The sequence below is a fragment of the Oncorhynchus mykiss genome, chromosome 26 (genome assembly GCF_057628025.1).
Source record: "Oncorhynchus mykiss isolate SJ-2025 chromosome 26, ASM5762802v1, whole genome shotgun sequence".
Taxonomy (NCBI): Eukaryota; Metazoa; Chordata; class Actinopteri; order Salmoniformes; family Salmonidae; genus Oncorhynchus; species Oncorhynchus mykiss.
In genome coordinates, this window is record NC_143047.1 from 26,677,009 (window position 1) to 26,692,293 (window position 15,285).

A 15,285-nucleotide genomic window follows, 5' to 3' on the forward strand; every position below is an offset into this window, starting at 1 on the left:
ATAGAGGCTGATCATGTCATTGTTCAAACTGCTTAGTTATCTTTACGGGAAATATAGAAATACAAGTTAAAATGATTTAAAACAAATTCTGCGGTCCATTTTTGATACTAAGTGCATTAATTCCAATAACTGGGAAATATACAAATATTCAATTCCATTTAAATTCTAACAGTCCAAATAGTCTAATTTCAAGTAAATTCCAATTCAATTTGAATTCAACGTAAATTCTCCACTTCATAAGTGAATTCAAGAATTTAATTGGAATTGACCCCAACCCTGGTTTGAGAACCCCTAACACTATGACCTAAATGTAAATGTAGGCACCCAGAGTACAGCCTAAATGACACCATCTATAGGGGGTGCTGCTGGTCTCTTTATATTGATGTGAAAGGAGTTGGTCGTGTCTCCTCTCTTGGTTGAGATGTATATGAGAGACCAGCGGCATTGCTGTAACGATACCTGTCCTAAACCAAACCCATCAGAGCACTCTACTAACAGAAGGAGTACAGCACCCATCCAGTCCTCAGCTCTCTACTACTGGTGGTCTCCAAAAGTCTGCACCACAGTCACACAAACACAAGGAGATGTACCCGAACTCGAGGTAAGACATGTGTAACTTGAACATAAGATATCACATTGAAGTCAATGAGGGATTTAAATGTGAGTTATACATGCATTACCATCGTTATGTTTGTCCCATAGTGACCATCTGCAAAGCGCATGACCCTGAGGTCATGGCCTGATGAGAGGAGGGGGAGTGTAATGGTGGGACAGAGGCAGCAGGTGGAGATGGGATGGTGAGGGGTGCATGGGGAGGGGGACTCCAGGCTTCCCCTTTAACCCCCCCCAGACAGACCATCTGCCCCGATGACAGGGCAGAGCTGGTGGTCAATACTCTGAGGAAGCTAGGGACTTTGTCAAGGGAGACACGTGTTTTAGTACTATATCTCTTGACACATTGATGAAAATAATCATGGCCTCTAAACCTTCAAGCGGCATACTGGACACTATTCCAACTAAACTACTGAAAGAGCTGCTTCCTGTGCTTGGCCCTCCTATGTTGAACATAATAAACGTCTCTCTATCCACCGGATGTGTACCAAACTCACTAAAAGTGGCAGTAATAAAGCCTCTCTTGAAAAAGCCAAACTTGACCCAGAAAATATAAAAACGTATCGACCTAAATCGCATCTCCCATTCCCCTCAAAACATTTTTAAAAAGCTGTTGCGCACCAACTCACTGCCTTCCTGAAGACAAACAATGTATACGAAATGCTTCAGTCTGGTTTTAGACCCCATTATAGCACTGAGACTGCACCTGTGAAGGTGGTAAATTACCTTTTAATGGTGTCAGACCGAGGCTCTGCATCTGTCCTCGTGCTCCTAGACCTTAGTGTTGCTTTTGATACCATCGATCACCACATCCTTTTGGAGTGATTGGAAACCCAAATTGGTCTACACGGACAAGTTCTGGCCTGGTTTAGATCTTATCTGTCGGAAAGATATCAGTTTGCCTCTGTGGATGGTTTGTTGTCTGACAAATCAACTGTACATTTCGGTGTTCCTTAAGGTTCCGTTTTAGGACCACTATTGTTTTCACTATATATTTTACCTCTTGGTGATGTCATTCGGAAACATAATGTTAACTTTCACTGCTATGCGCATAACACACAGCTGTACATTTCGATGAAACATGGTGAAGCCCCAAAATTTCCCTCCTTGGAAGCCTGTGTTTCAGACATAAGAAGGTGGATGGCTGCACATTTTCTACTTTTAAACTCGAACAAAACAGAGATGCTTGTTCTAGGTTCCAAGAAACAAAAAGATCTTCTGTTGATTCTGACAATTCATCTGGATGGTTGTACAGTTGTCTCAAATAAAACTGTGAAGGACCTCGGCGTTACTCTGGACCCTGATCTCTCTTTTGACAAACATATCAAGACTGTTTCAAGGACAGCTTTTTTCCATCTACGTAAAATTGCAAAAATTAGAAACTTTCTGTCTAAAAATTATGCAGAAAAATGAATACATGCTTTTGTCACTTCTAGGTTAGACTACTGCAATGCTCTACTTTCCGGCTACCCGGATAAAGCACTAAATAAACTTCAGTTAGTGCTAAATACGGCTGCTAGAATCCTGACTAGAACCAAAAAAAAATATCATATTACTCCAGTGCTAGCCTCTCTACACTGGCTTCCTGTTAAGGCTCGGGCTGATTTCAAGGTTTTACTGCTAACCTACAAAGCATTACATGGGCTTGCTCCTACCTATTTTTCCGATTTGGTCCTGCCGTACATACCTACACGTACACTACGGTCACAAGACGCAGGCCTCCTTACTGTCCCTAGAATTTCTAAGCAAACATCTGGAGGCAGGCCTTTCTCCTATAGAGCTCCAATTTTATGGAATGGTCTGCCTACCCATGTGAGAGACGCAGACTCGGTCTCAACCTTTAAGTCTTTATTGAAGACTCATCTCTTCAGTAGGTCCTATGATTGAGTGTAGTCTGGTCCAGGAGGTGAACGGAAAGGCACTGGAGCAACGAACCGCCCTTGCTGTCTCTGCTTGGCCGGTTCCCCTCTCTCCGATTCTCTGCCTCTAACCCTATTACAGGGGCTGAGTCACTGGCTTACTGGTGCTCTTCCATGCCGTCCCTAGGAGGGGTGCGTCACTTGAGTGGGTTGAGTCACTGACGTGGTCTTCCTGTCCGGATTGGTGCCCCCCCTTGGGTTGTACCGTGGCGTAGACCTTTGTGGGCTATACTCGGCCTTGTCTCAGGATGGTAAGTTGGTGGTTGAAGATATCCCTCTAGTGGTGTGGGGGCTGTGCTTTGGCAAAGTGGGTGGGGTTATATCCTGCCTGTTTGGCCCTGTCCGGGGGTATCGTCGGATGGGGCCACAGTGTCTCCCGACCCCTCCTGTCTCAGCCTGTCTCAGCCTCCTGTCTCAGCCTAGGGTCAGTCTGTTATATCTGGAGTATTTCTTCTGTCTTATCTGGTGTCCTGTGTGAATTTAAGTATGCTCTCTCTAATTCTCTTTCTTTCTTTCTCTCTCTCTCACAGAGGACGTGAGCCCTAGGACCATGCCTCAGGACTACCTGGCCTGATGACTCCTTGCTGTCCCCAATCCACCTGGCCGTGCTGCTGCTCCAGCTTCAACTGTTCTGCCTGCGGCTATGGAACCCTGACCTGTTCACCAGATGTGCTACCTGTCCCAGACCTGCTGTTTTCAACTCTCTAGAGACAGCAGGAGCGGTAGAGATACTCTAAATGATCGGCTATGAAAAGCCAACTGACATTTACTCCTGTCCTGCTGCACCATCACTGTAATTATGTTTTTTTTGTCCCTGCTGGTCATCTATGAACATTTGAACATCTTGGCCATGTTCTGTTATAATCTCCACCCGGCACAGCCAGAAGAGCCTGGTTCCTCTCTAGGTTTCTAGAGAACTCCTTTCTAGGGAGTTTTTCCTAGCCACCGTGCAAGCCACCGTTATTTTACCTTTATTTAAGTAGGGAAGTCAGTTAAGAACAAATTCTTATTTTCAATGACGGCCTAGGAACAGTGTTCAGGGGCAGAACGACAGATTTGTACCTTGTCAGCTCGGGGATTTGAACTTGCAACCTTCCGGTTACTAGTCCAACACTCTAACCACTAGGCTACCCTGCCACCTGCTTTGCTTGGTATTTCGGGTTTTAGGCTGGGTTTCTGTACAGCACTTTGTGACATCGGCTGATTTAAGAAGGGCTTTATAAATACATCTGACTGATTGATTGTCACTGTCAAGTTGGTCATAACGATGAGACCAAGGCGCAGCGTGAGATGAATACATTCTTCTTTATTAAAACAAAGAACACTAAACAAACTAACAAAATAACAAACCGACCATGACGCTATAAACACGAGTGCTGAAATGCAACTACACATAGACAATAACCCACAAAACCAAAATGGAAAATGGCAACCTAAATAGGATCCCCAATCAGAGACAATGATAAACAGCTGCCTCTGATTGGGAACCAATTCAGGCCACCATACCTATTACCTTACCTAGACATACAAAAACCCCATAGATATACAAAAACCCTAGACAGGATAAAAACACACATACCCACCCTCGTCACACCCTGACCTGACAAAAAATAATACACAAAACATAGATAACTAAGGTCAGGGCGTGACAGCCACATCCACCACCTGACCCCTTTAGGATCTATTCTTTACATCTACAGTATGAGGAGACCCAATACCACTCTTAGCACTCATCCTCTGAGCCAATTGAAAGTCTGTTTTAGGGGCCAATTGGCAATGTTTATGTGTAATGGAGTGATTAATTTACATTAAGTAAGTCAATTGCAACCTAACAACCTAATTCAGTAGTAATAAACAATAAGTCTGTATCTTTTTGGAAGACAAAAACGACTGCTATAAAACACCTGGTTCCCATTGATCATAGATTGACGGACGTCTATAAGAGATCAATACATACTAATAACTTGTGTCTGTTTCCCATTGTGTCCAATACAGGAGGCCGTCTGAGACCTGCAGCTGCCCACAGCCACTCCGCCTCCCTCTATAATTCTAAGTGCTGGGGAGTAATGGGATGAGAGCAGTGGGGTAATTGTGCTCCTTGGGGAAATTTGGGGGAAATTAGTGGGAATTGGAGGGGTGGTGCTTAACCTTAATTGTAGCAGTGAAACGTCTGTTTCCTCTGGAGGGTTTTAGAATATGCAACCGCTCCTCTCCCAAGTCTGTCATCGAGGGGTGAGTGTGTATGAAGGACATGGAGAACTCAACCTCTGAACATATGCATAATGAACATAACATACACATAAATGCATGTGCATAAGGAGGCATGCGGGGACAACATATGTTGTAACTCACCAGGAAGTCCTCTTCACAGTAGACCTTGCCGTTGACGTTGTAGAAAGCTTTCCCTCTCAGCCTCCTCCCTGAAGAAGAGAAGTAAGTGTGTGAGCTGGGGTATAGAAGTGTTCCTGTATCAGACCCTGTCAAAGTGAAGACTGTAAAAATGTTGCTATGTGATTTTACCCAACCCGTAGGCTATAAGAAAGTTAATACATCAAGGAAATAGTGTTTCCAGCCTTTTGAACAATGCTGAAATGCTCCAGGGGTTCTCCTGATGATATTTGAAATACATTATCCAAAACTGCATTGCTGAGAATAAACAGAAATGGGAGTTGACTTTCTGCCTCCTACTCCCCTGACTCCTCTCTGTTTCATTAAAGCCACAACAATAACAGACGTCAACAGGAAACACCAGTGAGTAAAGCAGATGATAGTAGCATAATGTAGGTTTGCTCGTTTGAGGTCCACACTACTGTTTCAATACTCTGGTCATCCATTGCTCCCCATGGGACTCCTTCTACTTAGAACCAGCAAACAATCAATACAGCCCCACCATCCAGACCAGGCCCAAGCAGCTTTACAAACTCCCCTTCCTCCTCACCCCTCCTCGCCACTACCCCTGCCATTGTGTACAGCTCACACACACTCACACACACCACCACAGCCCAAATACAGGAGCCTGAGCAAAGGATTTCCCCATGTCTGGTATAGCCAGGGCCATACTAACAGTCAGTCCCTCCCCAAAGTCACCATTTTGGGGCTCCATGAGCACAGTAGCAGTAAATTCCACAGGATAAAAGGGAATTTCTCCTCACTGCTCACTCCCACTGGCCCTGGCCTTTGCGCCCCCTGCGATGCTTCTCTTAATGCATGCCCATTCAAATGCACTAAATGGCAGCAGCAGTCTCTTCTCTTTCTGGCAGCGCAGTGACTTCAGCCTGGCAGACAGAGCGCATGGAGCTCATAAATCTGCAGGATTAGTCAGATTTAATTGCCGTCCTGAGCTGCCATTGATTGTATGGGTGTCCTGGCTTGGGAAAGACATGTCCCCCTTTTTACACCCAAATGTATGCAATCACTGTATTTCACACACAGTGTCACATTGCTGGGAGATAGCAATACATTAACACCCACATAAATGGCTATAGCAGCCGAAGAATGCTGTTCACACAATAGGTGAGACTTAAGACTGAAAGCGAGGAACTATTAGCATTTAGAGTTGGAGGCTGGACGAGAGAGAAAATACATATTTCCTGTTGACTACAGAGGAGGAGCTCTTTTAATTCAGAGTGACTAAACTTATAAAAACCATTACATTCAAATCAACAACACACCAGTGAGCCAGGGCTGGGGCATGTTGCTGTGTGTCTGTCTGGTGACCTTTGCTCTATCGAGTGCATCTGGAAGGTGAAACACAAAGCCCTCGGCGCTCGCTGACTGTGGTGCTCTGCTAAGGGAGCGGGCCGCCTGAGCAAACGGGCACATTCTTTCTGCCTGAGGTCACTAGTTGGTCCCATTCAACCCCCCTCCACCACCCTCCCTCCCTCGTTCCCTCATAGAGAGGGGGAGGGCTCCCTGCCTCCCTCTCTCTCCCTCTAGCCTTTGTCACAGGAGAGGAAAGTGCTGGGCTGGCTGCAGTGGGCTGGGCTCAGGGCTCCTCTCCTCTTCTCCTCAGCTCACAGCCCCTGAGCACGGTGGGACATGTGGCATTTTCCATGGAGTTCAGGACCAAATGGCTCCCTGATTGGGATTTTACACTCAAGATACTGTACATAGTTTTTACAGCTCCAACATTGGTTTCCATGACTCAGTGCTGCGTTTCATAGACATGCACATAAAGGGCCGTGCATCTTGAAATAATGGGAGTGATTCTCTCAGCAAGATATTTAACCCTTCAGAAATCATTGTAAACAATTCAACGGAAATTCCACAAATGAATCACGTAAAGCTGGCAAAAGGCTTGGATATTTAAGTAGTACATTCTATAAGAATTGGAAATACATTTACAAGCAACATTTAAAACACAACGCACTGGTAAAATAAACTGGTCAAATAAAATAATTCTCAGAGGAAAAATAAAATCCTTAGTGAGTCATACTCCAGCAATCAAAGTCTTGTGATCATGTAGTCAGTGTGGTAGATTGTGGACCAGTCATGGATGCCTGGTTGCGGTACTGTAGCACTGCTGACTGCCACTCCTGGTGCCAACCAGCCCGGCATCTGGACATGTCATTGGATCTGTGTCATCCCTCCAACCCCATTGAGACAACAAACTCACATCACAATGACCTCACGTTACAGTGATTTCATCCCTCACTGATCTTAAATTCCTAAAACCACAACAGTGTGATGCAGGCTGGGTTTAGTTTGGGCTCGGCTGTGGAGCTCCAGTCCTCACTGGCCCCTCTGCTGTTTAAGTGGTATGTTACTGTGCCCTGTGAGGTGCAGAGTCCGCAAACTGACAGTCGTTAGGTTACTCACTGTTAAGATTCTCTCCCTCGAGATCCAGGACCAGCCACAGTAGTTCACTACACAAGGTCATTAGTTGGCCTGGCCATGATAATTCCAACATATGGTTTATAAAATCCCTATGCTACTATGTTGACTTTTAATTACCTGGCTGTTGGCCACAGGCAACTTTTTTTTAACTATAGTTGCTAAGCCAAGACAAGAATGTGAATAATGTCCTAAATTACCATCTCTTTTAAATTCAACTGTACCCAAATCCCCATATGTTCAGTATGTACATATTCTTCCTGTAGGAGGGAAACATCAAGCATGTTGTACTTTCTCAGGTTCCACCCCACCCACTCTCACCCTCTCCTCCCTCTCCTCCGTCCTCCTCCCTCTCCTCCCACTCTCTCCTCTCAGAACAAGTGGGCCTTTATCACCTGCAGGCAGGCAGCGGGGATCTGAGGGGGAGGAGGCAGAGAGGGAGAGGCGGAGGGAGGGCCTGCCCACTACTGTGGTAAGTAAAAGAAGGATGCTGGAGGTAGTGACTCACTCAGATTGCTCGGGACTTCAGACAGGAATGTTTCGATCCCGGCAACGTGAGCATGTGCTGACCTGCTGCTGTTTCCAAATTGTTTTTAAGTAAGTCTCTCTTTAAAGAGAACAGCCAAGTTAAGTCACCAACAGAGCCACAAGCACATCTCTCAAATAGAAAACCCAGAAGCTACAGAATCTCCCAGTCTCTCTAATATCATTAAGAGCTAGGATAAAACCATGACCCACTCAGTCTCTCTTAGAAACTCCCCCACAACTAAATCACAGCGAAAGTCATGATCAAGTAGTCGAACCATCGCCAAAGGCAGCATGGTTTACACCACCAAGCTGTTGTACATCATTTAAAACCTTGGCCAGATCCCACAATTTACACTCAGATGAGGGAGTAGCATAGAAATAGAATGACTAGATTATATTTATATGGGGAGTAGCCAGGCTAACTCTACTTACTTCAGCCAGCTACAATACCCCAGCCAGAACCCCATAGCAGACAGCACAACATTGAGCTGTGTGCCCTGTGCCAGCCAGCCAGCCAGGTGCAGCTGGTGAGTGACTGAGGAAACCACAATGCATCATAAACAGGTTTCAGAAATACAAGGCCCCTGGCTGTTTTCTCCTGGCTGGTGTTAGAGGCACAAGCAGGATGTGTTACAGTAACACAGATGTAACTAGTTAATCACTAGCGTGTCCCATTAAAGGCATGGATACATGTGAGCAAGCAGACAAAAGGCATGTGGAAGGAGGAAGTGGGTGGTGATCCAGTCAGGAGCTGGGCGTCAACACCAGTACAGGAAATAAACAGGTCACAGAGGTATGTCTTATGACTGTATAGTTGAGACTAGTAAAGTAATGAGGAGGTGTGTGTGGGTATGTTTGGGTGGGTAGGGGAGGGGGGGTTGTGTGTGTGCGTGGTGTGTGAGCGTGTAATTACTCGTGCACACATTTCTGTGTGTGTGTGTGTGTGTGTGTGTGTGTGTGCGTTTATCGGTCTGTGTGCTCTTATCTGTGTGTGTGTTTATGTGTGTGTTGTTTGCTCAGAGCCCATGCCAGGCCGACCCCCTCTGATAAGCAGGCCTGGTACACTTTGTGACTGTCTGATTGAGGTCCTCATGGGAAGGCCGGCTGAAGTGGAGGGGGGTAGTTTGCATTCCTGGCCATTTCATGAAAAAAGGGTGCAACCATAGGAGCAAGCCAAGAGGAGGGCTCAATTATGCATGGTTAAACAAAGCCCAAGGCTACCAGCCAGTAATGTCTCAGAGAACTGAACTCTCTCTGCTATGGAGCTCCTGACTCTTACAGAGTAACGTTTGTGGACTTTTAGTCAAAAAGTAAAACAAAAACAGTTTGTCAACAAATAAGTTGATACATCATTAGGTGTGTTTAGAGATCTGCAGGCACTTTAAAACTAAACTTCTCAGAGGGGTTGAAAACACTCTAAAAAATCAAACATTCCCATTCATAAGAGACCCAATAATACATCACAGAGTTTACGTTAGGAATAAACCACCGCAAGAGTCAAGATGGGCCTGTTGTCATCTATATACAGAGACCACTAGAATAAGAAGGGGAAGACTTGCTTCACTTCTGGATAGATTTCACCAAACTAATTTAAATTCTGAATAACAGAGAAGTATAGATTCTCTTTTTCTGTACTGTTTAAACCATTATAGATGGGCAATAATGTCTGACCAATAGAAACAGACTTACAGTATATCTCTGGTCTGACTCAAGTACACGTTTCAAAGCAGGTCAAAAGAAATCTGAAGAGAAACCTCGGGATTAGAGACACTGCCCCTCATTCTTCAACCACACAATACACCTGAAAGTATATGTATTCAATTACATGTCAATTATATGCATTTCTTCCAAAGCCAAGGGATCAGCATCCATGTACATCAGCGCATGAATGAAAGCAACCTTGCTCCAAACTCTCTCCAGCTTCACCCTCGTCTCCACTTGAAACTAGAGAGGACAATTGGAGTCAGGTGACAGGACAGCCCTACACACACATATAAACACATACACATTACATGCATAAACACATTTTTTTTCAGGTTGACTGCAGATTCAACAGCCGTCTCTACAACCCACTCGTTCCATAATATCATCCGTGTTCCTGTCAAATAGAGAATAGAGCATTCTGCTGATAACTCCCAAAGACACTCTGGCAACCAACATCAATGTTGTGCTAAGAAATGAAAATACAGGACATCTGTGATGCCAGCCAATGATGCAGCTGCTGAGTAGGAGTAGAGGACAGAGGGATATATACACCTACCACAGGAGCAACAGGTGAAGCAGTTGGTATGGTACAGATTCCCCATGGCCTGACAGGCTTGGCTGGCTCCATACACACCTTTCCCACACTTGATACAGATACCTGGAGGAGGGAATAGACACAAGTTAATAGGGGGCAGCATTTTCACTTTTGGATAAATAGCGTGCCCAATTTCAACTTCCTGCTACTCATGCCAAGAATCTAAGATATGCATATTATTAGTATTATTAGATTTGGATAGAAAAGACTCTGAAGTTTCTAAAACGGTTTGAATCATGTCTGTGAGTATAACAGAACTTATGTAGCAGGCAAAACCCAGAGGACTAACCATTCAGAATTATTTTTTTTGAGGTCACTGTCTGTTCAATGAGTTCTCATTGGGAAACTATATTTCTTAGGCACTTGTTTGCAGTTCCTACCGCTTCCACTGGATGTCACCACCACCCCTGGTTGAGGTTATTCCTTTGTGCAATGAAGAAGTACGGTCATCATGAAACAGGGTAACATTATGTGTACTGTTTGAGAGTTGCGCAAGACTTGAAAAGTAGCGTTGGTTTGTGATCCTCCTGTATTGAAAACAGATAGACCCGTCTTCAATTTGATCGATTATTAACGTTTAGAAATGTTTTGGCAAAGTTTACAGGTAACTTTTGAAATATTTTGTAGTGACGTTGCCCAAATTGGAAACCGTTTTTTTCTGGATCAAACGTGCCAAATAAATGGACATTTTGGATATATATGGACGGAATTAATCGAACAAAAGGACCATTTGTGATGTTTGTGGGACATATTGGAGTGCCAACAAAAGAAACTCGTCAAAGGTAAGGCATGTATTATATTTTATTTCTGAGCTTTGTGTTGCGCCTGCAGGGTTGAAATATGCTACTCCCTCTTTGTTGACATTGTGCTATCATCAGATAATAGCTTCTTATGCTTTTGCCGAAAATACTTTTTGAAATCTGACATGTTGGCTGGATTCACAACGAGTGTAGCTTTAATTTGGTATCGTACATGTGTGATTTAATGAAAGTTTAAATTTTATAGCATTTTTTAAAAATTTGGCGCTCTGCATTTTTCCTGGTAATTGGCCAGGTGAGACATTTGCGTCCCGCCTATCCCAGAGAGGTTTAACATCTGTTGACATAATCATCATTATTTTACATTGACATTTTAGTCATTAGGCAGAGCGACTTACAGGAACAATTAGGGTTAAATGCCTTGCTCAAGGACATATTGACAGATGTTTCACCCAGTCGGCACAGGGATTCAAACCAGCAACTTTTCGGTTACTGGCCCAACACAGTTAACCGCTAGGCTAACTGCCAACCATTATCAGCAACATATTCATCATGAATCCTAGTTTCATACAGCAGTAAAGTACACGTCATTGTAACTGCTTTAGCTAGTAACTTCCATGTTCCATCAATGATCTATAAAGGGTGTATATACAGTACTTGGACCAAACTGTCTCTGTGAGGTTCATTGATCTATGTTGTATCTACATTAAAAATACATTAACCAGGGGTGTTAGGGGTTGGCAGGAAGCATTCTCTTAATGTGGCACAATGACAAAGTGACTCAGCAAAGGTTAGTGGGCTATGCTAGTGGGCAACGGACGCAGATAGTATAATTACTTGCTGCAGACGACCACTGACCTGCAAACACTAGACAATTTAGAGGAAAAAAGGTGAATTACCCACAGGTGTGGACTAGACACTTTCATCTACGTGGTTCTTTTTAGGTTAATAGTAAACCCTTACTAAGGAAGGCACCCAGCCGGTGACAACTATTTGGACATAGCATTGGACTAATGATTCCCCTGCTTTCCTCTCACGCACAAGATGGCCTCTGCCGGGGTCACATTCCACAGTGAGCGCAGGGTCAAAGCCTGGGTGGGGTGAGTCCAGGGTCACCACGCCTACAGAACACAACATCTCTACAGGGGGCTGACTTCCCCCCCACCACCACCTTCCTCCCATGATGACAGTAATGAAGAAAGAGTGTCATCATCTAGTCCTCTCTCTACCAATTTATTCTGACAGTATTTCAAGGCAACGATACTTTCTAGAGCCAAGCCAATTTAAAATATGTGCTGGACTTACACTGCTATAGAAGCAGGTTGTCTCTTTTTGACAGGTCTTAACCCCTTAGACTGGTGGGAATTGGCCTATATGGATAGGGCTTAATCTGTTCTTACAGAAAAAAAGATGAAAACGCATAATCATGGTAGCAATTAAAAGGGAACAGTTGGGAGGCTATGGGGAAATTATTAGACTAAAGATGAGATCCCTTCACAATCTAAAATTGCATTTTTGTCCCCCCCAGTTTTATTATTGGAATGAGATACAAAACGAGGCAACTGTGTGACGTTAGCTAATGTTTCACCCCCTCTCGACTGAGGTGAATGAAAAAGCTATGCTAGTGAGTAGCTACCACAGCCAGGCCAGCTCTAGCCTCTAGTTATCTGTCAGATAGTAATAATAGCCACCTCATATCACTATCTAACAGCAGTTGTATGTATAAAAATGTTTTGTAGCCTTTGTTTGTCACGTTTAAAAATGAACTTGACAAGCTTTTACCAGTTGATGTACCGTCGGAGAGAAAGCTGGCCAAAAGTTGGATTACATTTGCTCTTATTTTTTCCTCAAACAAACTAGACCTGAATCAAACAATGAAACCATCGGCCAAACAATTGAAGATTGATATTCTGACGTTTTGCCAGTGCAATGTGAGTTGTATTAGTCAGTTTGTCAATGTAACGATATTGATCTGTCAGTTTCCCAAGCTAATTCTCAATTTTTCACACTGACACAGTAATAAACAGCTCTAAAGTTACAGGCTTCACTGTCATGGTGCACAGTAGAGGTCTGTGTGGGACCGATCTTTATCATCTCGCTCCTGCCCACACCTGCTGGCTTTCTGTCCGACTCCAACTCGCTACCGCAAGAACTGATCCCAAACCCAACCGCAGTCCCGCAATGTTATTTTAGGCATATGTGACACAGCTCACTTGCCAGCCATGGTCCCAGCAATTTTGCGCCCCATAGGAAATATCAAATGCACAACATAAGTAACTTTAGAAATAGGTTAAATTACCAGAGATTCTCAAATGGCCCTTACATTGTATTACCTGACTATATCAGTCAATATCTTAAATGTAGTTTGAAGACAGCAGAGTTGGAGAGACTTGTACTTTCTCTTCAGCTATTTTTATAATCTACCTTTTAGGAGTGGGAAGATTTTCAGACTGAGAAATATGGGTATTCAAATATTTAGACCTATCTCTAGGCAATGTAGTAAACTATAGCCTAATCATAGGCCTATTTAGGAAGTACATTTCCTTGGAAAGATGACTGCCCCATGATACTCTATTTAATTGAGACCACACGTGCACCAGAGCTCGCATGTATGGCTAATGAAGTGGAAGCAGCAAGAATGATGACAGCAACACTTGCTATATTTTGCATAGTTCTATAGGATATAGCTTACCTTTCAGGAAGACGATTTACAGGCAGAGACAAATAAATGGGTAATCATTTTCAAAGATGATTACATTTATTCATTGCACTTCGACTCACTTCTTTTCATTATCAATATTTATTTACATATTTAAGTTGATTTCATATTCGTTAACTGCCATGAGATTCACCACCCATGGAGGAAGCCTACTCTATTTCAATGAGACCACACACACTAGGCACACTTGAACTCTCACACCCAACTAGGTCAAGTCTACTGAAGTTGAAGCTGCGTATGAATAATGCAAAAAATATGTGCCTCAATAGGTAGGCTAGTGCATACCACGCAGAAAGAGGACTGTATCAAAATAATCTGTGGGACAACAAAAATATTTTCATCCCAAAGGAGTCTGTCTGACCGCCTGCACCTGCCTGCAGCATGAAAAATGCTGGCCGCGCCGCCCTGATCTCTGTGGGGACCCGCAGATCCCACATGTATCCCGCGGGAATGCAGCCCTCTAGTGCGGTCAGTACACAACATGCTCATCATGTCTTAGCAGGGTATCAGATGGTGACAGGGGTCCCAGCAGGGTCAGACAGCCAGGGAAGAGCAGTCTATGAAGCTCAGGTGAATTTTGCTATAGATTCAGTCAATGACACAAAGTTCCGTCTTGAATTGATGGGTAGACCTACAGTAGCTACAGGACAGCGGTTTAAAGCTACAGTCTGGGATCTGGGAATAATTGTTACGCCCTGACCTTAGAGATCCTTTTAATTCTCTATTTGGTTAGGTCAGGGTGTGACTAGGGTGGACAATCTATGTTTTCTATTTCTTTGTTGGCCTGGTATGGTTCCCAATCCGAGGCACTTGTCTATTGTTGTCTCTGATTGTGGATCATATTTAGGCAGCCTTTTTCCCACCTGTTGTTTGTGGGATCTTGATTTTGTGTAGCTGCCTGTGAGCATCCCAGAACGTCACGTTTCCTTCTGTATTGTTTTTGGTGAGTTTCATATTTATTAAACATGTGGAACTCTAAGTACGCTGCGCCTTGGTCCATTCATTCAGACGATCGTGACAATAATGGTTATTTAAATTATTGAACCATTGACTTTATTCTTGGATAATATAATGAATAAATGTACACCAAGGTAATTCTTTCTCATGCCTCATTTTAGGAGGATTAGATGGTGACAGGGGTCTCAGCAGGGTCAGACAGACAGGGAAGACCAGGGACAGAGGTGAGGTGAATTCTTGCAGATACAACACTTTATTCATGAGCGGTGCTCAAGTTCAGAATGGTTGTCAGTTAAAACCCATACAGAGACCCTGAGCTCTGACGTCATGTATAGCATATTACTGTACAGCCACTCCGTTACAATTCAGGTGCTTATCAGTGTCCAAGTCTACCATTTTCAATCCGTATACGGGTACGAGTCTAAAGGGCTACCTGTGTTGAATTTGAATTAGCCACACCCCAAATAAATGAGACTTTCATGTTCACGTCTCAGTTGCGTTGCATTGAATGGCTTTGAATTCAAATAAAATTCTATTCAAATTCTGCTTCCTGTGGGGTGTGGTCAATTCAAATTCATTGTTTGAATTTAATTAAATTCTGAATTGACCCCATCCCTGCTTTTTACATCTATGACATCAGAGTGCAAATTATACCGTGAC

General features: G+C 43.7%; 1 protein-coding gene across 1 annotated transcript in view; it reads right to left on the bottom strand.

The window, feature by feature from the left end:
- Nucleotides 1-15,285, bottom strand: part of LOC110506725 (Wilms tumor protein 1-interacting protein homolog) — a 42,607-nt gene that overhangs the window by 6,202 nt on the left and 21,120 nt on the right. Inside the window, exons 2-3 of the mRNA XM_021586548.3 lie at nucleotides 10,153-10,254; nucleotides 4,884-4,951 (exon numbers count right to left, since the gene is read on the bottom strand). Of these exons, the coding sequence (XP_021442223.1) occupies nucleotides 4,884-4,951; nucleotides 10,153-10,254 (170 nt within the window). The remainder of the gene's footprint in view (nucleotides 1-4,883; nucleotides 4,952-10,152; nucleotides 10,255-15,285) is intronic.